This window comes from Mauremys reevesii, linkage group 27 (genome assembly GCF_016161935.1).
Source record: "Mauremys reevesii isolate NIE-2019 linkage group 27, ASM1616193v1, whole genome shotgun sequence".
In the NCBI taxonomy this organism is placed as follows: domain Eukaryota; kingdom Metazoa; phylum Chordata; order Testudines; family Geoemydidae; genus Mauremys; species Mauremys reevesii.
This window is the reverse complement of record NC_052649.1, coordinates 8,247,169-8,269,049: the sequence shown is the minus strand read 5'-3', so window position 1 is coordinate 8,269,049 and position 21,881 is coordinate 8,247,169. Positions and strand designations below refer to the sequence as shown.

Genomic DNA, 21,881 nt, shown 5'->3' with positions numbered 1-21,881 from the left:
GCAACGGAGCCACCGCAACCCCCGGTGCCTTTCTCAGATCTGCCTTGTTGTTTTGAATTTTGAAAAGCTCAGTTAGTGGAACTGGACCCTGATCTCGTTTGTCAAGTAACGGCTCCTGTATTATTGACAATTTATCAGACGAGCGGGGAAAGAGGATATGGTCAGATTTAGAACCAGGGGACAGATATGTCACAGCACACACTGTATTTGTAAATAAAGTCTGTTGCAGTGAATTGCAGCCTCCCGCAGAAGGGGAAAGCCTAATTAGGTGGAGGACTGTCTGTTCGTCTGTCACTTGCGGAATCATTAGACGCAATCAAGTTTCCTGCTACAGCAAGTCTGATTGTAGTCGATTGCGCTGTTTGGAAAAAAACAAACAATCCCTCAGCCTGGAACTCAGACGTCTCATTTCTTAATAAACCAGGCTGGTGACTTAGCCAATGCAGCAGGGTCCTGGCCCGTCTCCCTGGGGGAATTCTCCTGACCTCGGTTCTCATGGTTAGAAACCCTCGGCGTGTGAGCGCGTCGTCCCCTGTTTGAGCATTTAACCGCGCGTGTCCTGAGAGGAGCATTATTTACATGGTGGCAGCACTTAGTCGTGGACAGGGCCCCTTTGTGCTAGGCCCTGGGCACACCCAAACACAGCATCGCGCTCTGTCCTGAGGAGCTCAGAGAGGTACAGGGATGGCCCAGCGCGGTCGGGATTGTTGACTCGCCATTGGATCCCAGGGCCGGAGAATCCCAAATCTTGTTCTCTGTGGTGGGATGGGGAAGACCCCGGCAGAGGTGAGAGGGGACAGCCAGTGTGGTGCATCTTAGGTCCTTGCGGACAAAGTCCCATGGAGGAGCAGCGTGTGCTGACGGCTCCGGGGCTGCCAGGCAGCCACCTCCCACCTGCCGGCCTGGGCAGAGCCCCGCTGTGCCTGGGGTGCTCTAGCCTGGGATGGGGGACGGGCCCCTGGGGGCGGCTCAAGCCAAGCTGCCAAGTCAGGGGTGGGCGCAATCCAGGCAGTCGCTCAGCAGAGGTTATGCCCCCAGAACACCCTCTGTCTCTGGAGAGGGAGACGTGGTGCCTAGATCTTCCATGTGCTGGGTCGTCCTAGGGAAACCATGTGTGGTCCTGGCTGCCCCGTCACCTCCCTGCCCTAGAGCCTGCAGAAGGGGAGCAAACTCAGCATGGTTCAAAGCAGACCCGGCGCCTCGGTCCTCCTGCGGTGCCGGCCCCCTCCTCTCGGGAGTGCTGGGAGCTGTCCCAGGAGCTGTGCGTTTGAGGCCCCGTAGCCGCACTCGGCGACTCTGCATGAGGCAGCATCAGAGTTTTCGGGGCATGACCTTAGAGCCGGTGCCGGGAGCCTTCCCATCTGTCCACTCCCTGAGCGAGCTGATGTCAGGTGCATTCTCCCCATTCTTGGCTCAAGGTAATTGCTACAGTCACAGCCGCGTGCCAGTTGGCACCTGTTCTCCCATGTGATGTTCAGGGCTTTAGGGAAACTGGCTGCGAAGCAGGCACCAAACTTCCACTGTTTGCCTGGGGCTTTGTTCGCAGCTTGCTGATAACAGCTGAGTTAGTGGCGATCGAACCGCGGCCAAGTGCTCCTGCAATATGAGACAAATGTCAGAAATTCTCCCAGGGAGTCTGTTGTGGGGCGTCTCCTCAACTCTCTTGTCTCATACGGGAGGAGAGGGGTGCCGGAGAGCAGCCAGGCAGGGAAAACCGTCTGCTTGGTGCCATTCAGGTAAGAGCCTTGCAGTGCATTAGATTAATGTCACCTTTCTAAAGCCGTTTCTCCTGAACGAAGCTGGGATGAATTGGCTGGAAATCTATCGGTCGTAACTGCACTAAAAGCTATTCCTCAAGTAAAGTGATTGTAGAAAGAAATGACCAGATCCTTTGCAGTGTCGGTAAGAAAAGCTCCCAAAGTAGCGTTTAATATGGATTTTCTGTTCTGATGGACTTTAGCATTCAGGGGTTTGCGGTGGCTTCTGCTGACCTGTAAGTATGTGTCTGTTCCATCAATAAGAATATGTTTCTACTGTGTGTAGAGACATTCCCCAAGCTTTACATCTTCAAAGTGCTATAAAAATCTCGGCTAATTACGTGCTATATGCAAACCGCTTTTAACGGGAATACTTGACGAGCTAGAACGGGGATTTACTTCGCAAAGCACATAATGTGAAACAGTTTGGGTTGCATTCGTTAAGGTTTTTCTTGGTTTGTTGTATATTCCTGGCTTCCTCGTGAGTCTTTGTAAATACAAACACGGACATTTTCAAATATGTTTAAAATGCAGTTGCCAAAGGTTTTGTCAGACGACTCAATCTGGGTCATTTTGATTCAATCCCAAATAATGAAAATCAGTCCTAGTTGTTACTAAGTTACGTCTGGACTCAAACCACACGATTGAAACTCTTGGCCATCTTAGCCAGGACTTGGCTGTTTAGCAAAGCGTGTTGTGTTTGTGCCACGCTCCTTACTTGTCAGAGCCGAATGCTGGAGTAGAATTGGTTTCAAAGTTACTAGTTGTTTGTGGGCCAGATCCTCAGCTGGTGTAAATCAGCATCACTCCATTGACTCTGGCTGAGTTACGCCAATTTACACCATCGATGTGACCCACTGTTTGTAATTAGCCCGGACTGAGTACCTCAAAATGCCCTCATGAGGCGTGAATAGACGCGTCGGATTCTGCGCAGACTAAAGAAGGACGAATGCGTCTCCACGCTAGATGGGGCAGTCAGCTTGCAGTGCACAGGGCGGTGGGTATGCACCCCGAGAACGTGGCTAGAATCAAGCCTTTGCTTGAGAAGGACGATGACCACAGTTCATGAGAACCTGACCGGATGCTCCAGTTGCACCAACATGTTGGGGTTTAGTCCGGTAACAGGCCTTCCCTTCCAGGGGCACTGTGAGCTGCAGTCCAGGGAGATCGAGTCTTTTAACAAATTTGTCCTTTGATCGTCTGTGTGTTACTTCCTTGGTGCCTCGGCACATGTTCGTGGCTGGGTGGTAGCCATGGATCTTCGGTCTAGCACCAGAAATGAGTTTGTTTTGCCTAGATTTGAAGCAGGTTAGTGTTAAAGCGTCTCTTTGCTGCCTTAGTGCTTGGTGCACTGAATAGCAATATGGGGCACTTGTCATCCTTAATGCAGTTTGCAAGCTGGAACCCGCCCTGTGCCGCTCTGGCATTCTCCCCACCATTGAGATGGGAAAGCCGGCAGAGAGGTTAAGTGACTTGCCTAAGGTGATCCAACGTCAGTGTCAGAGTTGGGTGTGGAATTCAGTTCTCAGTTCCCTGGCAAGCACTTGGCCAGTAAAGCCAGAGAACTTTCTCCAGGGTCATTTCCAGAAGCTGACTTTGTATCAAAAATAAATTGAGGAACGTTCCCTGTTTCTGGGATGACTCTGCCTTTGCTCACGCCGATCCAGAGGGACATTCTGCCACCCGTGGTACTGAAGGGGTGCGACTTCCTATTTGAATGATTTAGAGCTCCTAGGTCAAATCAACACTATCGTGCTTGGAACCAGATTTTCAGCTTCTTGGTCGCCACTAGCCGGACTAGCTAGTCCAAGGAATTCCACTCCTGCCTACGCGCTGAAATAAAGGCCGGGCTTTCCAACGGGCACCTGATGGGCGGAGCTCTCTTGAAAACTGGCCCCTGGAGCAGGCCAGTCTCCACCCCAGAGCTCACCACCTATGCCAGGACACATGGAGGAGGAGGGCAGGAGCCGGTCCCTCTGCACTAGCAAAAACCAGCTGCCTAATTCAGCACCGGTGCGGCTCCAGCGAGGGGAGCAACGGAGGGATCGGCTGCATGGGCAGGGCATGGAGCCAGGAGTCGATGGCTAGCAGAGCTGCGCTGGTGCTGAATTTCGCAGCTGATTTTTGCTGGTGCCATCCAGGGCCTGATCTCCACCTCACTCCGGCTTTCGGCTGCTTTAATCTGCTACCACCATTGGTTTTGTCCTAAGGTTAGGAGCTGTCAGCTGCTTCCCTCCCAAGGCCGATTGCAGCCAGGGGGGAAAAGAGACGCTGTGTTTATCCACAGAGCAGGGACAGCAGGGCATGGGGGAGGTGCCAGCCCCCCCACTGCTCATATGCCTGCAAGGACAAGCTGGGGGTGGGCACGGAGACTGTCCTTGGCCTTCCTGCTGGGAGTCACAGCAAGGGGCAGGTTAGTGTTGCGTGGGGGCGTGGATACCACCATTCCACACCCAGCCCTCAGGGCGTGGAGGTGTCCGTCCACCACCAAGCTGGGGGGGAGTCAAACTGGTGACCTAGATGGGAACGAGAGCTCATTTCTGCTGACTTCGTTTAGGAAGGATGGGCTAGTGTTTAAAGCACTGGACTGGGACGTGGGAGATTGGGTTCTGGTCCTGGTTCTGCCACAGCCCCCGTGTGACCTTGGTCACGTCACTTCATCTCTGGACCTCCACTCCCCCTGTGTGAGATGGGACTGTCACTTGGTTGGGGCTGCTAACAGCACCGCTGAATATGCCGTGGCTTCCATTCTCCGGGCTGAAGCTGCCCTGGCTCCAAAACCCCCAAGAGGATAAAGATGAAACCATCGCAGTCTGTCTCTCTGGGAAACCGACAGCAAATTGGAGTTGGCCTGGACGCCCGCTGCAGCCCATGTGCTGAAATGCAGATGACGAATGCTCTAACCTGCTGCTCCATATTCATCAAGCTCCGTACATTTCACCCACCATTAAATCCCAAATCAATATGACCGGGATTTTCAGCTTCAGGTTGATTTGGCAGCTCTCTGGTGGCGTCGTAATGGCCCATCGGGGTAATTGAACCCCTGTATCTGTCTCTTATGGTTGGACAAAGATGTCGTGAATCTAGTGAGTCAATTAGGCTTGATACCAGGAGAATGTCCAGAACCAAGAGAGGGAGTTGGGTGAATGGGTGAAATCCACTGTGTATGTTGTCCCTGCTGCTGCTGTTTGTAGGACAGGGCTGGGCGAAATGCAGCGCAGCGCTCCAGCAAAGCTCAAGCCATTTCATGATGAGTCTGAGGAAGCCTTGGGAGCGTGCTGTGGTGCCTCACCCAGTTACGTGAATTGAATTTCCAAAAATAACCCCCCGCTGGGCCTGGCTCAGTAACTGGAGCGGGACGCTCGGGGGCTTGTTGTGTGTGCTCGGACCCGCTCCGAGAGGCGCGTGGGGAAGGGCCGCACTCGTTGCAGGCTTGCGTGTGCTGAGACAGGCACCCTCTCGCATCCTTCACCCAGAGATCCCAGCACGCTTCGGAAACATTCACAACGCCTCACGACGCCCCTGCTGGGTAGGGAATTGTTGTGAGGTGCACTTAAAGGGGGGGTAAACTGAGGCACGAGGGGCTGTGGTGACTACTCCCATGATCAGAGGTGGAAACTCACTCCTGTCTAGAACTAGGCTGAGGCACGATTCAAACCACCGAAATGCGGCTCCGAGTTTCAGCCCCATCCAGACCCTGTGGGCACTCTCCGGGGATAAGCCACAGAGGCGGGAATACAGCCCAGGAGTCCTGCCGCCTTGGTCCCGCCTACAGAACACGCTCTGGGGCTAAGCACAGCCTGCGCTCCAGTGGCCTCAGGCAGTTCAGATCCAGGCTCGTGTTCAGTTCAGATCCCAGCCCGAGGAGAGATTTAACTCCATCACTCCTCTGGCTGCTCCATGCGGGAAGGACGAGCTCTGCAGTTGATCACTGTCTATAAAATAGTCCATTTCTTGTTTATTTTAGAGGTTTAATGCCTCCGGCTCTGAATTCTCTCTCGCATTTGTCCCTGTGTTACACCCTGTTGCGACGTGTGATTATGGTGTTATTTAAAAGAGAGAGAGAGGGAGAGACCCGAGGTTATGGACTGTAAAACAAGTCTATAAAAATGGCCTTAAAATTATAAACTAGCTGCTGCTACTGCATTAAGACTTCCCTGCCTCACTGATTCTTGCTGTATTCAGGGTCTGGAGATGAAGATTTACCCTGTAAATCAGCAGAGATGCTGATGGGGGTTGTAACTCTGCAGTCTCGACTCGGCCTAGCTAAAACAGCAGTGAGGACCCAGCAGCATGAGTGCCAGCCCAGGCTGCGAACTGGAGTTAGAGCTGAGGTGCTGGGCCCTCTTTGCTGTTTTATCCCGGGTTAGCTAACCGCAGTTAAGACACAGCTTTGTTTGCAGTGTGGATGTAGCCTGAGTCGCAGTGAGATTTAGGCTCCTAAGGCACTTAGGCGCTTTTTGAAAACTTTACCCTTTGTCTGCTTCCGTTTCCCAGCCAGGCTCCCTGAGCAAAGCATGTCAGTTCTCATCCCTTCGATTTATTTCTTGCTGCTCCCTAGAGCTCTAACGCCGTGTCTCTGTCTCCCACGCTCCTGCTGTGCCCTTGCCTAGATTTTAAGGCAAGGAGGGATTGTTCCGATCGCCTAGGCTGAGCCAGGCTGGAGAATGTCCCCCAAGGGGAGAATATTTATCCCCTTATTACAGATGGGGAAACTGAGAGTCCAAGAGATGAAGTGACTTTGCCAAGGTCACACGGGGAGTCTGTGGCAGAGCCAGGTCTCTTGAGTCCTCAGCCAGTGCCTTAGCAATAAGATTCGCTGTCCTCACTTTGCCCCTCTGTCCCGGGAGAGTTCTGGCTTTCCCTGCCCGTCCCAAGGCTGCCACACTCTCTTGGGGCCTATTCACTCTCGGCTCCTGCCCCGTCCATGTTGGCAGCTCAGACCTGGCTGTTCACCAGGCTTCTGCCCCTCATCACCCTGCTGGCATTGGCTCGTGTGTGCCGGGCGGCCCAGCCCATGCCCCTGTTGCTTTCTCATGGCCTCGCCCGTAAATGCCCAGTGGGCGTCACTCCAAGAAGAGAGACTCCTGGGAGCACTTAGTGCCTTGCTGCCAGGCTCTCTGGTGGCATGACGGGCGTGACTCTGACCTTCTTTTATTTCAGAGAGATTTAGACATCTGTCAGGGAGCTTTTCACAGCTGTCAGGAGACCGTCTCCCTGCTTTGCCATCCGGGGCGCTAGGGAGGCAATTTCTGGTCTCCTGGGGACCAAAACCCGTCGGCTCCAGTGGGGAAAAGGCTCTGAGCCAATGTGGAGCTTTCGCCTGCCCGCGTGTGACCAGATCTGTCGGTCGACCTGGACCGGTGGCTAAAGTCTCGTGTGTCAAAGCCGTTCCCTAAGAATTGTCACTCTTCCGGAGGCCCATCTAGCCCAGTCCTGTCTCCCGTGGCAGCCACTCCCAGCTGCTTCAGAGGCAGGTGTAAGACACCCTGCGGGAGGCAGCCATGGGGGAATCTGCCCCCAAGGAAAGCTGCTTCCTGCCCCATTAGCCAGAGGTCTGTGCCCTGTCTCAGCCTCTGGGCCTCTTGTAGCTACAGGCATCGGCGAATGCAGAAGCTGGCACTGCCAAGCAGCTGTTTAAGGGTTGGTGGGAGGAGGGCAGGGGATTAGTGGAAACCACACCTGTTGCACTCAAGCAACCACTGATCTTATTAAGAGTCAACTGAAATTGCAGATCCCCTTGAAAAGTCGCTGTAAGCTGATCCCCCCACATGCCCCTCCAAAGGGGAAGGGTGGTCTTGTGGGTCAGGACACTGGGGCTCCAGCAACCTGCATTCAAACCCTGGCTCCGCCACAGATGTCCTGTATGACCTTGGGCAAATCACTCAACCTACTCTGTACCTCAGTTTCCCTTCTGTATATTGGGGATGCTATGCACCTACCTCACCTGGCGTCGGCGAGGATACACTCCAGTAGTGATTGGCAGGGGCTTAGCTAGGGGGATGGTAAGTGCCTGGGCAAACAAGCCCTGGACAGAGCGACACCGTTCTCTTTTGGGGTGCAGAGAATGCATGTAGGTGACTGAAGGGGTGCCCTCTGGCTGGGGTGAATTTCACCTATTTCAGCCAAGCAGCTGGCAGCTGTGAAAACACGAGTCTCCAGAGCTAATCCGTGGGCCTGGATGGGCGACAAATCGCCGAATTACAGACCCGACACCTGAGAAGCGGAACGAACACGGGAGGCACCGGAGAAGTTAAGTGAATGAGACAAGCGAGCACGCGGCTGGAGCAGACGTGTTCAGTATTGTAATGAGAGCCGTGACGGGTTGCTGCGCTCTAATCAAGGCAACAGCGGGTCCTTTTTTTAAGACCAGCAAGATTGTTGAGATATTTAGTCCGGATAACGTTCCAATTTTAGCTTGGCTGCCCTGGCTGTAATCCTGGTGAAAATACCCGGAACGGTAACGGGAGGGCATTGAAATACACACACACACACACACAGTCTTGCCGCAGCAATGGAGGTCGTGAGCGGCTGCTGTGTCGGGACATGTGAGGCTGGGTTGCTCTGTCCCCTCCAGGTTCACTGGTGTGTTGTGGTGCATTCGTCAGGCCCAGATTCCAGACCCTCGTCTCCGTAGAGTCTGTCTTGCTTTGATGCTGGTGGAAGTTCCGGTTGCACGCTGAGGCTGGAGGGAGGGGGCTGGGATGCTGGTCCCAAGCCGTGGTGGGCTGCAGGGCGCAGCAGGAAAAGGCAGTGTCGTTAGCAAAGCGCTGGACTGCGACTCGAGAGACCTGGATTCAGTTTCCAGCTCTGCCGCAGACTTTCACCTTGGGTGACCTTGGACAAGTGACTTCATCTACCGTGTGCCTCTCATTCGCCATCCGTGTCCCGGAGCTCGCCGGGGGTTGTGGAGATCGAATCCGGCAGTGATTCGTAGGGACTCCGCCCCCGTGGTGCTGAGGGCTGTATCAGCAGTAGCACCATGCCCAGGGCCAGGAGCAAGCTGGGGAGATTGACAAATCCCACATCTCAGTCCTGTGTGTATTGTCCTGCCCATGTTCTCGTTCAGGCACCTTGGGGCGTCAGCACAGCTGCCGTAGCCTTGTGGTCAGCGACGTGCCGGGGAGGGGGGAAGGGCAGGACTCTGAAGCTCCTGCTGCCCAGCAAGGTGCAGAAGATGTGCCCATCGTGGGTGTGCAAACACCCAGCTGACTCCCCATCTGCAGGTGCCGCTTCCCAGTGTGTGAAATTCAGCTGGGCATAGGACCCACCAAAGACCAAGGTACCACTCAGGTGCCACCCAGGCTCTCAAAATAGGACCTAGGTGGTGCTGGTGCCTAGATCCTGTGCCTGCCATCTGCCCGGGAGGGATTTCAGGATTTGCAGCACAGGAACCCTCCTGCACCTTTCTTACACACCTGGCCTAGTTACTAACGGCCGCGCTGTGAAAATTCACCCCCAGGGACTTCCTGGCAGTGTCACTCCAAGACCTTGTGTAGTTAATTCTCGCCTCCCCTGCCTGTTCTGGTGCGGTTCTGTTCTCTTGCTTTGCCTTTGAAAACCAGAAAAAACAGGGGAGGGAAAAGCTGGGAGAACTGGAGAAAGGGTCAGATGAAAAATAAAAAGGAGAAAAGAAAAGGTTAAAAAAACAACCCCACCCAAACCCTGAGTCCCTTTGGAAGGAATCAAAGGCAGAAAGCGGGAGCTTGTCCTGTATAAATCAGAGAAATGCACGCGGAGTGGATCCTTTTCAATCACTTGTCACAGTCCCCCTCTCTCTGCCTCGTCCTTATCTCCTGGGCGTAGGAGCAGGGGCAAGCCGCAAATCCCAGACTGGCTGCTGTGTCGGTCGATAATGTCAGTGCTCATGAGCCTGTGAGCAGCCCAGTGCAGCTGGCACCGCTGGTTATTGTGCATTGTGGTTAGGGACCGTAAATTGTAGGACTCCATAGTTGACAAAGCAACGTTTTTGTTGTTCAACTCCCTGCTCTTACAGCAGGAAAACTCCGTTCCACAGCACTTGTGGCAGTCACAAGTGTTCAAAACCCAGGAGTCAAAAATCACGAGACTGGCTTAAAAATCATGAGGGTTTTTTTTTTTAAATTACATTGTGGGTTCTTTTATTTTGAGCCTTCAGAGGAGGTCACGGTTTCGAGTTTTTCTCCACCAGGGCTAGGTACTTAAAGAGAGACTCGCAATGCCACGAGACTCGTGATAGAATCACCAGAGTTGGCAAACGCTCTTTCCAACTTCACAAGCAAGAGTCTGAAAAAATTAGCCAAGTGTTGGGCTCCTGAGTCCCCCCCACCAAAATAAGTGGCTTGATTTTAGCAGGGCCAAGTACCTGCCATCTCCCATGCACTCCAGGGCCCAGTGTTTTTTCAAAACTCAGCCGCCTGTTTAGTTGGCTAAATAAGGATTTAGGGATTCTGAGCTTCCCTGATTGTTGAAAATGTTGGCCAGAAATTCAAACCAATATAAGAAAGGGGTGGGGTGGAGAAAGCTTCTAGACCCCAAGGCCACGTTTACACGCAGCTTTTAAACTGGTGTCACTATTGGGGCTGGAGGCGTGATTTTTTTCACCCATATAGTTTATGGCGATGTCATGACAGCCCCTACGGGGGAGGCAGTTACACCGGTGGGGTTGATTCCCCCTCCTGTGTGGGAATAGCTGTAACAGTCTCAGTACCCTCCGCACAACACTGGTTGTATCACTTTAACGGTACAGCTGTAGTGGAGACGGTACAACGCTTCTGCAGTCAAGACCTCCCTGGTCTGAACTAGGTACCAAAAGCCAGTGTGTCTAGCGGAACAGCAGAGCTCCAGGCCTCTCCAAGCACCGTAGCTCATTCTGTAGTTCAGGGGAGCCCCAGGGTTCCTCTGGAGTTTGCCGTGAGTGAGGTATATCTGGGCCTGAGCCGGGGGATACTGGAAAAGCTCTGAACTGGGCTAACCATGGGCAACCCCTCCCCGCATTTCTCGCCCACCCCGTAAGTTGATTGTATTGTGTCGCGGAGTTACAGTCCGGTTCTAAGGATTGTTCCATGGAATTATCACTAATTCGTCTAACCATCTTCTGTTCTGTGAAGGTTTTTATACCACCCTTATCGCCGTCGTTTCTGAGAACCTTCCCGTCGTGCATTAAGCAACGTGACTGACCCCTGTCGCCTGTGGGCCATCCATTCTCCCCGCTCTGCCCAGGGGAGACCGGGGGGAGCAGCCTGGGGTCTGTGTGGGGCAGTGATGTGCGCACCATGCTGAGTGTGTGAGCGAAGGCTGGGCAGAGACGCGCCCCTGTCACCTGCAGAGGGTGGTGCTGCAGGGTTGGATGGTTCTTGGTCTTTACAGGAGTTCGTCTCCCACTGGTCCCTGGGAAAGCGCCGTGTCCCACACCTGTCCTTGCTGCGGAGAGCTCTGCTGTGCCTGGGGAGCGGGGTTGTCCCCCGTGTTCCTTGTCCTGGGGCTTTAGATGGTCTTAGAGGCAACCTAGGCCCTTGCGGGCTTTGGAGATAAAGGCCGAGACCTTGGCTGTGACTGGCTGGTCCCTGGAGGGCTGGCAAGGGGGCACAGAGCAGGAGCGACATGCTGCGGCGGCAGGCTGCAGTGTTCTGGACCGGCTGGGCTCCCTGGGGGTCGGTGGCTTCGTGCCCAGGTGTAGCGCGTTGCTGGAAGCTGTCCGGAGCTCTCTGAGAGTCGCCATTGGCTCAGCGTGAATGCAGCCACTTCCCTGCAGGCTCCAGGCTGCGGATTGCCCATCCCTGCCAGCTGTGCCTCCTCGCAGCCCGGTTTACCATGGCCGCCTTGCGCCGTGTGCCATCGCGTACGCCAGCAGGCAGGGAGGGGGGTGCTGTGCTGCCGTGTCAGGACGGCGGCGTTTCACACTGGCTTTGCCCTGGCATGAACAACAGTGCGGCGTGCACAGCGACGCTGTGCCCAAGCTCTCCTGTCCCCACTGTTCCCAAGGGACACGTGCTTTGTTACCTCTCGTTTGTCCAAACGACGCCCTCCCTGGCATTGGGGGGCCGCTTCGAACAGGGTGGTCCGGGACGGTCACCCAGCTGTGTACAGACCAGGATTAACTGGTCGTCTTCTACCTTTATTAATGGGCCTCCCGGATCCCCTCTCCCAGTATCTCCATGCGAGCTCTTCCTATCCCCTTGGGGCCAGGTTATCTGCTTTGGCTTTAATGCTGCCCTGCAGCCATGACTAGCTCAGTATGCTGCCCCCCGCTGCCCCATTGGAGGCGTGAGTCCAGTCATCTCCCCATGGAGATGTGTTGGCTGCTGCTTCTTCCTTGGATTTCCCCTTCGGAGCCTGCTGTGACTTAATGACGGTGCGTGAGACAGAAACTTAGGCACTGTGTTTGTACAGCACCTAGCACATGCCTGGGTGCTAACACAGCACAGACAATAAATGATAATAATAATTTAGGCATTAACTAAGTCTCATCGCACACACACACTACAGGCCCTGGCTCCTGGAGTCATGGGAGTACACCAGACTCTCAGCCTTCATTCCTCTAGCTTTTATAGTTGCAAAGGAAAGCTGGGAACTGTGATTTGTGTGTCACCGATGTGGCAATGTCTGCCTGGGTTTGCAGAGAGCCTGAGACAATTGCTCTGAACTGTGCAGTGCATCTCTAGAGGGTGTTAACTCCAAGACCGCTGCTCTGTGGGGGTGGTGGCAACCCCATCCCAGTAGGGGGCTGTGTGAGTGGCAGGAGTGGGAGAGTGCAGCGAGCGCAGCCCCCACCCCAGCAGGGACAAGCAGCTGGTGGGGTACGTGCTGCCTCCCACACCCCCTGCTGCCATTCCTGTTGCTTTCCCTGGGGTTTTCGTGTTGCTGCCCTGGCCCCTTGGGGTGGGAAGCCCCTGCCACTCCTAGTGGAGGGTGGGACAATGGGGTGGGGCCTTGGGGGAGTGGCCGTGGCCATGGGGTTCCTAGGACCCCTGATTGCCTTTCTCCAGACCTGGTCCCAGCCATGCCCACGCTGCTCCCTTTCCAGCAAGCTGTGCGCACTTATAACTTTTCCCATCTCAGGGAAAGAAAGTGTGTTTGCTCCATCTTGAGGCTGCCGGGAGGTGCTGCGCCCTTGTCCGGTCGTGGCGTGCCAGGGAATTGCTGCTGAGCCGTTCTGTTACCGGTTAGCGGGACGGGACGGCCCAGACTGTGTTTTCAGTCAGTGCCGTTCTCTCGCTGGTCATCTCGGCTCTTTACAGATGTGCAGAAAGCTATTTCCCGAGTGCAGGGATTGCTGTGAGTCTTTCCAGCCAGAGCCGCAGGAGGAGCTCAGCAGCTCTGAAAACCTGGCTCTGTGGGCGTCCCAGGGTGGGCTCTGAAAAAGGGAACCCCAGGCCAGTGCCCTGGTTTGCCCACAGAGTGTGTGGGGTTGGCGAGGGAGTGGAGGAGGTCGTGGGTCTCTCTTCGTCAGTCACCTCCTCTCCCCCTTGCCCTGCTCCCAGGGCCCCTAGCGGGAGGCCTAGAGAAACGGTTCTGTGCAGGGGTAAGTGGGGGACCGGCTCAGGCCTGGGCCATACAGGAAGTCGGATGAGATGACCTTGAACTCCGTGACCCTGACAGGAGACACCAGAGACACTCCGGCTCTGCAGATAGGGTGGGGGAGGCCTCTAGAGCAGGGGGCCGGGCCGGGCAGCACCGGGAGCGCTTGCTAACGGGACGCGCTGCCTCGGGGCTCTGGGGGTTAGCAGCACTGCCCCGTGTCTGACTGCGGAGGGCTCCTGAATGGGCCCGGTAACGGGTGTCAGCCTGGCCCTGTATTAACAACGCCGCCACCACCATTCGGTGCTTACCAGAGCACTGTCCCCGGGGAGCCGGCCCTGCCAGGGGGCCTCACCTGTGCCAGGTGTATCCCCCCAGGTGACGGGACTGTTGCCAGGGCGCACGGGATGGGAGCAGGTGACTTGAAACCAGGCCTGCTGGGAGTGGAAGGCCTGGGGCTCCCAGTTCTCTGGGGCTCCCAAGCAGTCAGGTCTCTGCAAGGGGCTGGGGGAGGCTGGAGCCCAGCTGGAAGGGCTGAAAAGGACGGTGGGGCGGGGCGGGTGGCCGGACTGTAAGCCAGGGGAGGCCCCGATAAAGCGCCGGGAAGCCTTTCTGAGCCTATTGGCAGATGCTGTGGCTCGCTAGGCCTGGCCGGTTCTGTGGCGTGTTTGATGGGGGTGTAAACACCACCCACAAGGGGAGCAGTGTGGTGGGTAACCACCTGCCATGGTTTGCAGCCGAGGCAGACAAGACAGACAAAGGGCAGGGGATAGAACGTGTGAGGAGAAATACAAACTTACGTTCAACCTGAAGTGACAGGAATCCCTGGTTCTCTGTTGCATCCAGGTCAGACTAGATGATCAGAATGGGCCCTTCTGGCCTTCAGTTGTACGAATCCAAGTGCCCGGTTCTGTGCTCTAACCACTAGACACCGCTGCTGCTGAGCCAGTCGATCCCATATAACACTTCCTGGTCTTAGGCACAAGCTTGTCGAGTAGGATGCCGGGACCTGCCTTGTGTCCCACAGACATGAACAGAGCCCCTCTGTCCAGCTGCCCCCAAGGTGTCTCGGGCTGGCTGTACAGAATGCGAGTGTATGGTAGACACCAGCTGCAGGCTCCATCTTTCTCACCTCTCTAGGGCCCACCTTTCATGGGCTGCAAATGTTTCACAGGCCCCCAAACTGGGGTGCAGCCGGGCCGCTCCCTCAGCGCCGGCGCGTCTCGGAGGGCACCGTTTTTCGTTGGCACGGCACGGCGGTGCCACTGGGGGAACAAGCACCTTCCTGGGAGCGGTTTCTCAGCTCCCCCTCACAAGTATCCTGTGCAGGGCTGGCTCCTGCCGCCAAACTCCTAACCCCCAGCTCAGTGTTGGAGTTGAAAGGGGGCACAGAAGCGTGTGGGTGGGGGTGGCGGGCATTATATTTAACGGGGCTGCGAATCCCACCCTTTGGCACCTCCATGGTGTCAGAGGCGGCATTGGGGACGTAAGGTCCGAATGGAAGTGATTGGGCTGGCAGGTGCGATTCGCCGTGAGTGCAAAGTGGTGCCCCACAAAGGAGGAGGCTGTGATGGTCGTGAGGGTGGATGAAGAAGAACCCGCTTAGCACAGGCAAGTGAAGGCAGCTTGGGATGTCCTTGCAGTGGACTCTGAGCTGGCTTCAGGCAAGAGCCTCTTGTACCTGCCTGCTCCCTGGGAGAGATTAGCTACTCGCCTCTGGAAAGCCGGAGGCGAATCTCCCAGGGTGAGATCTTTTGCCTGGGCTAAGTGGATTTTCAATCCAGCTCTCCATGCACAGAGGACACAGGCCAGCCCTGGGGAGTGTAGAGATCTGTCATTCACACCAGGATTGTTGCTGGTGTCAGGGAACGTCAGGGAAGTTCCTTCTTTCCCCATCCAGAGCCCATTGTGTCCTCCCAGAAAAGCACAGCTCCCCACAGCTTATGCAGTAGGCAATGCCTCGTGCCCTGAGCTATGAATGCTGTTCCTGTTGCTTCGGGAGCCTCTGCCATACCCCATCTCCTTAGAACCAAATCAGAGCAAGAACCGAGGCAGGCTGGGAAGCCAGGCAGGTGTGTGACCTAAACTCACCTTGTGTCAGTGCAAGGTCATTCCCAGCTTGCCTGACCCCTGTTCCTGGACTCAGTCCCTTTGAAATCCAAGCACTGGCTCACTGGGGGGTTTGTGCTTCCTCCTGTAGATATGAAGCGACCCCTGAGCCTGTCCCACCCTGCTGAGAACAGGATCCACCTGGTCGAGACGGCGGGGAGCCAGTCGGAGCAGCGCACGAAGCGGGAGAAGAAGCACCAGTCGTTCACGCTGTGCGAGGTCTGTAACATCCAGCTCAATTCGGCCGCCCAGGCGCAGATCCACTACAATGGCAAATCCCACCAGAAACGCCTCAAGCAGCTCAGCAAAGGGAAGGTGCCGACGGGCCCAGGTGAGTGCTCGGCCGGCAGGGCTACCAGCAAGGCAGCTGGAGCCCGGGGGCGCTGCGAGGGGCCTGCCTCTGTTATTCTGGACGTGAGTTGGCCTGACTAATGGCTCTGTTGTGTGGCTGGGGTCGCTGCCCTGGATTCCGACTGCTGCTGCGTATAAAAACCTGCGTCTCAGGCATCCGCCAGCCTCCCGGAGTGAGTCCAGCCAGTCGGGGTGGGGACTTGGGGGGGATACCCCACGCCCCCAGGTAAGGGAATGTCTCCGCCTCCTGTTGGACACCTGTCACTCGCTAGGATCTCTGAACCCGGATGGCTTGGTGACCGCGTGGCCTGTTCAGCTGTGGAGGCCGATCCCTTCCGCGCGGCCTGTGTTTGCCGCTCTCCGGCGTCTGCGTGTTGTTCCCGTGCGTACACAAGCGCCGTCGCCAGCGTCCGCTCTGGTTTTGTTTGGATGCCTTTTGCAGAGGTGCTGGGGGCTGCCACCCCCCCGCCCCGGCTTGACGTGGTTTCCATCCTATCCAGGGTTTAGGGTTTGGTTCAATGGCTCCCAGCCCCCCACTGTACACGTTGTCCCAGCACCTCTGGCCTTTTGTGCACAGGAATGGCCGTGCCGGCCGCCCTTGGGGATGGGAGCTGTTACCTGGCCAGGATCGGGCCAGTCTCCTCCCCTGGCAATGGGGCCATCTGTTTAGTGTCATTTTATTCCTTCGGCTCTAGCTGCCCGGCACATCAATCTTTTGTAACTACCTCGTGATGGTTACCTTTGGCTCACGAAGCTCATTAGATGTTAGGGTGAAGGGTCAGTTTTCACAAGCACTGACATCGCTGTCACGGGCAGGTGGGCCCCACTCTCCCCTGCTGCACCAGGTGGGGAGAAATGAATTGTCAAGTGATAGCTGGTCCTGTGACTAAAGCAGGGTGCTGCATAGCCATCCCTGGCCAGGAGGGGGCACTCGAGAGGTGCCTGACCCTGCTTAAATGTCCGTTTTCAAATGCACAAAGTCAGTGGAAATCAATAGCACTTAGGCGCTTCTGAAAAGTTTCACCCGCAATCCTTCTGCCCATGGGTTTCGGAAGCGGTGACCCTAATACAGCACCGCGAGGTACTGTGCAGCATTCGCACAATGCTAAACGTAGATCCACCGCAGCTGTCTTGTATATAACATTCTTTGCCATTTGTACTGACTTTTCCGCTGCTCCATGTGGCTGTGCGTGGTCAGGGCTCAGCATGGTGTTTGCTCTGACGTGTCACTGGTGAAATGTGGGCTTGGTCTGTTAGCTCATTCGGAGTCTCCTGGTGAGCAAACAGTGATTTGTGACCTGCTGTGACATTGTTACTGGATACGTTGTACCACAAAGTGCTCAGTTAAAAGCCAAGAGATAATCTTTCCATTTAGTTCAACCGGCCCTGCACCCGTGTTGGACCCAGGGCTATCAGGGAGCTCATGTTTTCCATTTTTGCTTCCTGTATTTATTGCCAAATTCACAGCTGCATAACTTATCTTAGCTGGCAGGCGTCATGCTTGTCCTGAACAGAACTTGGTGGGCTCCTCCGTGTCCAGGTGGCCACTGGGTTGTGCTTAGTACATGAGCCTTTGTGCCGTATGCTATTGTGATGTAAAGCGCTTTGCAGAGAATTCCCATCACGTGCAGCAGCTCCTGGCACAGTCCCAGCCAGACAGTGCGTGGAGGTGTCCTGGGTTTCCACCTAGAATTCTTCTATCAAACTCTTTGTGTTTCTCGTTTTGTTTTGCGAATGGGGAGCACCTCAGTTCTCTTCACTTCAAAGGCCGTTTCCTGCTGCTCCTCGCTTTCGCTAGACGTGGTTTCCCCAGAAAATGCAAACATTTCTCTGAAGCTCTTCACCAGAGCCCAGGTTTCACATTCACCCAGTGTGTTTGCAGCTTCCTGGCCGTTTTTCCGCAGTCTGGGCAGCGCCTGTGCGGCAGTTTCTCTGTTGTGGCTTCCAACTGTGTAAGTCCTGTTTCTGCCTCAGCTGATTTCAGTGAAACCGCTGCAACCAGAACCGACGCGCAGTATTTCTTTCTGTTGAGGAAGAAGGGAGATGTTTAGCTAGTCGCTCTGGCAGAAGGGCTGAAAGTTCTGTGCCTCATATTGTTTGTTTGTACAAGCCCCAGTTCGGATCAGGGCCCTGTTGTGCTTGGAGCTGTACGGACACACAGTCCTCACTTAGCTCTTTTATTCTAGAGCTTTTCGTCTTTATGTCTCAAAGTGCTTCCAGCGGAGGGTCAGGATCATTGCCCCCATTTTACAGATGGGGAAACTGAGGCACAGAGCCTTGATTTGCCCTAGGTCACTGAGCAGGCCAGTAGCAGAGCCAAGACTCGAACCCAGGTCTCATGAGTTCCGTCCTGTGCGTTATGCATGTGGCCATGTTACCTCTCAGCCATGCTGAGTGTTTCGTGGGCAGTGTTTCCCAGCAGCCTGTTGAAATGGAACCTCTTTAGAAAGTTCATTGTTTTTAAGCAGCTTCTCTTTTTGGGGTCCAAGTTCCCAGAATTGTTTATTGTCTAATTAGTATAAAAGGCTTTGAGCATTGTCTGCGTCGCAAGAAAACCATGGAGTATCCTCCCGGCACGCAGGGTCACCTGCCACTGGATAATTCAGCTGCCAGCAGCTTGCAGTGGTGCAGAATTGCATCTTAACCCGTTGTCAGTTTGCAACATAACTCCGTGAATACATTTCCCTGCACCTGGACAGAGCCCTGCTTAAAAAAAAGATCATTCAGCGTCTTCGATTTCCTGGCTGGAGGAGGGGACTTGCCCAGCGTCACCCGGGGGTAATTGGCAGAGCTGGGAACAGAACCTAAGTCTGACTCCTAATCCCTGGGCAGTGCTGGCTCTCCACACAGCTCTCCTCTCTCAGCAGCTGTTCTCAGGAGTTCTCGTGGTGGCTGTGCTATGTCAGTGTGGGGAGGGCCAGTGGAGTTCCCTGGCGACAATAAATTCAGGTCAGTGGCTTTTCCTGCGGGGGGAGGAGCCATTAGTTCTGCATGAAGCTTCAAGATTGTTCATCGGGATCCACTGACTTTCCCCCGCACACCTCCATTTCCCTGACGTGTGTTTAAAAATGTCACCGCCAGCCTGGTTGCCGGCAACCTTTACCAGCCTCCTGAAGCGTGAGCCGGGGGAACGGGTGGCTGGAAATGACAAATTGAGGCTGTAAACCAGCTGACGGGTGTGGGGGTGTCACAGAGTGTGGGGGAGTCAGGGCCCTGCACCCACTCTCCCTTTGTCCAGCTTCCTGACACCTGTCGACTCCCCCCACCCCCCCTTCCTGGCTCAGGTTACAGGCTCAGGTCCTGTCCCTCACCTAAAGTCACCCCCTGCTCTCCCATCCCCCATGCAGACAGTCCCTGCTGCGTCACGGGGGCTTGGTTCCCTTCGGTCCTGCGCCTGGAGCTGGTCGCTCTGGGCTTCGAGGCTGGTGATGGTTGAACTAGGTAATGTACATTCCGTCCTGCAGGGGGTGCTCCGGCAGGAGCCCCCAGTCGCCTCCCTTTCTCCCCAGCCTAGAAACTGCCTGGCGGGCTGGGCTAGAGATGGGGTCCTGCCAGATCATCACGGGGGCTCATTGGGAGGGGCAGGCTAGGAGCGGGAGTAGCAGGTGGGGAGCCCCCTGCTCACAAAGCCGAGAAGCTGCTCCAGCTGGCAGCCTGCTCCAGTCCTGCAGCAGGGCTTGGTCCTGCTGTGAGCAGGGGGTGGGACTAGACACCTCCTGAGGTCCCTTCCAACCCTGAGAGTCTGTGAGCTCGTGTGGTAGCTCGGGGGCCAGCGGATGGAACCCCAGACCGGCAGCGGGGTGAGGTCCCGGCCGCCAGTCCGCTCAGCCTGCTGCCAGCCGGGGGTTCCATCCGCCGGTCCCTGTAAATGTATAATGTGTTACTGGCACGTGGAACCTTACATTACCGCAGAGAAATGCAGACTTGGCACACCCCCTCTGAAAGGGTAGCGGCTCATGGTCCCGGGTTCCGTCCCGTCCCATCCCTCCGCGCAAGCAGGGTCAGTGCGTGTTCCCTTTGCCTGGGCTGGGGATGCGGGGAACAGTCAGGGTGTCAGCTCCAGGCCAGATTCATGTGATACATTTAGCTAGAGCCGCAGTGGGAATGGCAGGGTTCTGCTGTGCTCTGCACGCCCGCTGGGCCCCCACACCAGACCTCGCTCCAGAGGCTCTACGAACCCCCCAGTGTTGCTGCCGTACCTGTTGGGGCTCACCTCCGCCGTGCAGCTTGAAACCAGAGTGTGGAAACCCTGGAAACCTGCGCAGTGCAAAATGCTCCTTCTTCTCCGCCAGACATCGGGCCAGATCCCCGGTGGTGTAAACTGACGGTGGGGGGGTGACACTGATTCACATCAGCTGAGGAGCTGGCTGCACTTAAACTGCAGAGTCCAGTGTGCAAAGAGGTCTGATCCTGTGCTGTGCTGGGCACCACCCAGAAGGCTAGCTGGACTCAGTGGATGCAAGCCAGTTGCAGGGTTAGGCTGGACGGTACTAAACTTCCCAGCTACCACCGGTTCCTACGACAGAGCTGTAATCACCCTCGAGAGCAAATCCTTCCTGGTGCATTCACAGTGCCCAGAGACGGGGTCTGGCTGGGAAGGGTGCAGGACTCCTTTCGGAGAGGTGAGATCAGGCTGAGGGGGAGCTGTAAGGAGACGAGACGATGTCCCTTTGGGAGAGGCCAAGCCCCTTAAGTCTTTAGACGAAGGCTAACGTGGGATTTGAACAGTTCTTACACCTGGTGAATTTCACCCAGTGCGATTTCATAAGAAATGAGCGAACTCGAATGCAGCCTGCTTGTTAAAGTATCGAAATCAGAGGGTTTTAAAAAAGAGAGAATAAATGATATAAAATAATATGAAGTTGGACGGAGACTGAATGTCCTTCTGGGACAGAATTGTATCCTGGCAGACAGCTTGTCTGCAGCAAAATCAAAGGTAGCTTTTATGGTTACTGATAGATTTTTCTCATGATCTCCCTCTGGCTTCGGGGATTAATTCCGCAAAGACTCTAATCACTTATGTTGTGCAGCAGAGAGCCGTGGAAAGAATATATTGGCAAACAGAGACAATAATCAGCACTGATACTATTTATTAACTGCACCCAAAAGTATCCCAGCGAAATCAAATGATCGTTCACAGGGGATTTCCTTGTCAGGTAAACCATGGATTTTTTTGCTGCCTGACGCTGGATTTCAATGCAGGAAGAAGCTGGGAAGTTGGGATGAGAGATGCTTTCGTTCCTAGGTTGCTGGTTCAAATCCAGCCTGGGTTAGGAGTGACTTAAAGTGACTTGTGCTCATAGGTGCTTTTGCAAATCCCCAGCTGTGCGCAAGAGACAGTCCTGCCCCCAAGGAGCTTCCAGTCAAACTCGGTAAGACAGACAAAGGCCAGGAAGGGAAACTGAGTCGGGGAAGTGACTCGTCCGAGGGCACAGAGCAGGTCTCTGCAGCGTTGAGAACAGACCCCAGCTCAGTGCCCCTAACCACACGTTGCTATTGGATGGTGGGTCTCAGAGCAGTTCCTGTATCTATGTTGCCCACAGTGGCACATGCCAGGTGAGGTTCTCGGGTCTACTCTGGGCAGGTCAGACTGGCGACCCCACCGGTCCCCTCTGGCCTTAGACTGTATGAATAACGGCAGTTTGACGGCAGGGTTAGCAAAGAGGCTGGGGGCTGAAGGGGCTACAGAAACCGTGCTCCTTTCGGATTCTTAGAGTAGTATCCAGCCGCTGCTGTAATCAGCTGTCCTGCCCTGTGTCCGTGGGGAGGGCTGATTTCCAGGGGGTTGTAATGTACTTGGATGCATGGAGCTTGGCGTGTTCCAGGGAAATGTTTTTTCCCTCCCATATGGGCAACAGAGGCACGGAGAGACTATGTGACTTTTCCAGGGTCACACAAGGTCTGTGGCAGAGCAGGGGATTGAAGCCTGGTAGCCCAGGACATTGCACTAACCACAGCTCCATCGTCCTCTCTCAGGTGTTCGGGCACGTCTGGGAGAGTGACAAGGCACAAACCATGGGCGTGGATACTCTAAACGTGCACGGAATGGTCGTTCTCGTCTGTTCGCCCTGGCGGTGATCTGAGCTTTTCCAGCATTGGCCTCCCCATATCACAGCATCTGTCTGCCCAAGCAGTGTAGCCAACTTCCATTGCAGGGCGCTGAGC

General features: G+C 55.3%; 1 protein-coding gene across 5 annotated transcripts in view; it reads left to right on the top strand.

Moving 5' to 3' along the window:
- Positions 1 to 21,881, top strand: part of LOC120392089 (zinc finger protein 385C-like) — a 186,582-nt gene that overhangs the window by 50,424 nt on the left and 114,277 nt on the right. For 4 of the 5 annotated variants that reach the window (XM_039516477.1, XM_039516478.1, XM_039516476.1 and 1 more), the window contains one exon: positions 15,457 to 15,696. In XM_039516477.1, the coding sequence (XP_039372411.1) occupies positions 15,459 to 15,696 (238 nt within the window). In that variant the 5' untranslated portion in view covers positions 15,457 to 15,458. Of the gene's footprint in view, positions 1 to 15,456; positions 15,697 to 21,881 lie in introns of those variants that run through there. The other variant, XM_039516474.1, reaches the window with a different exon arrangement.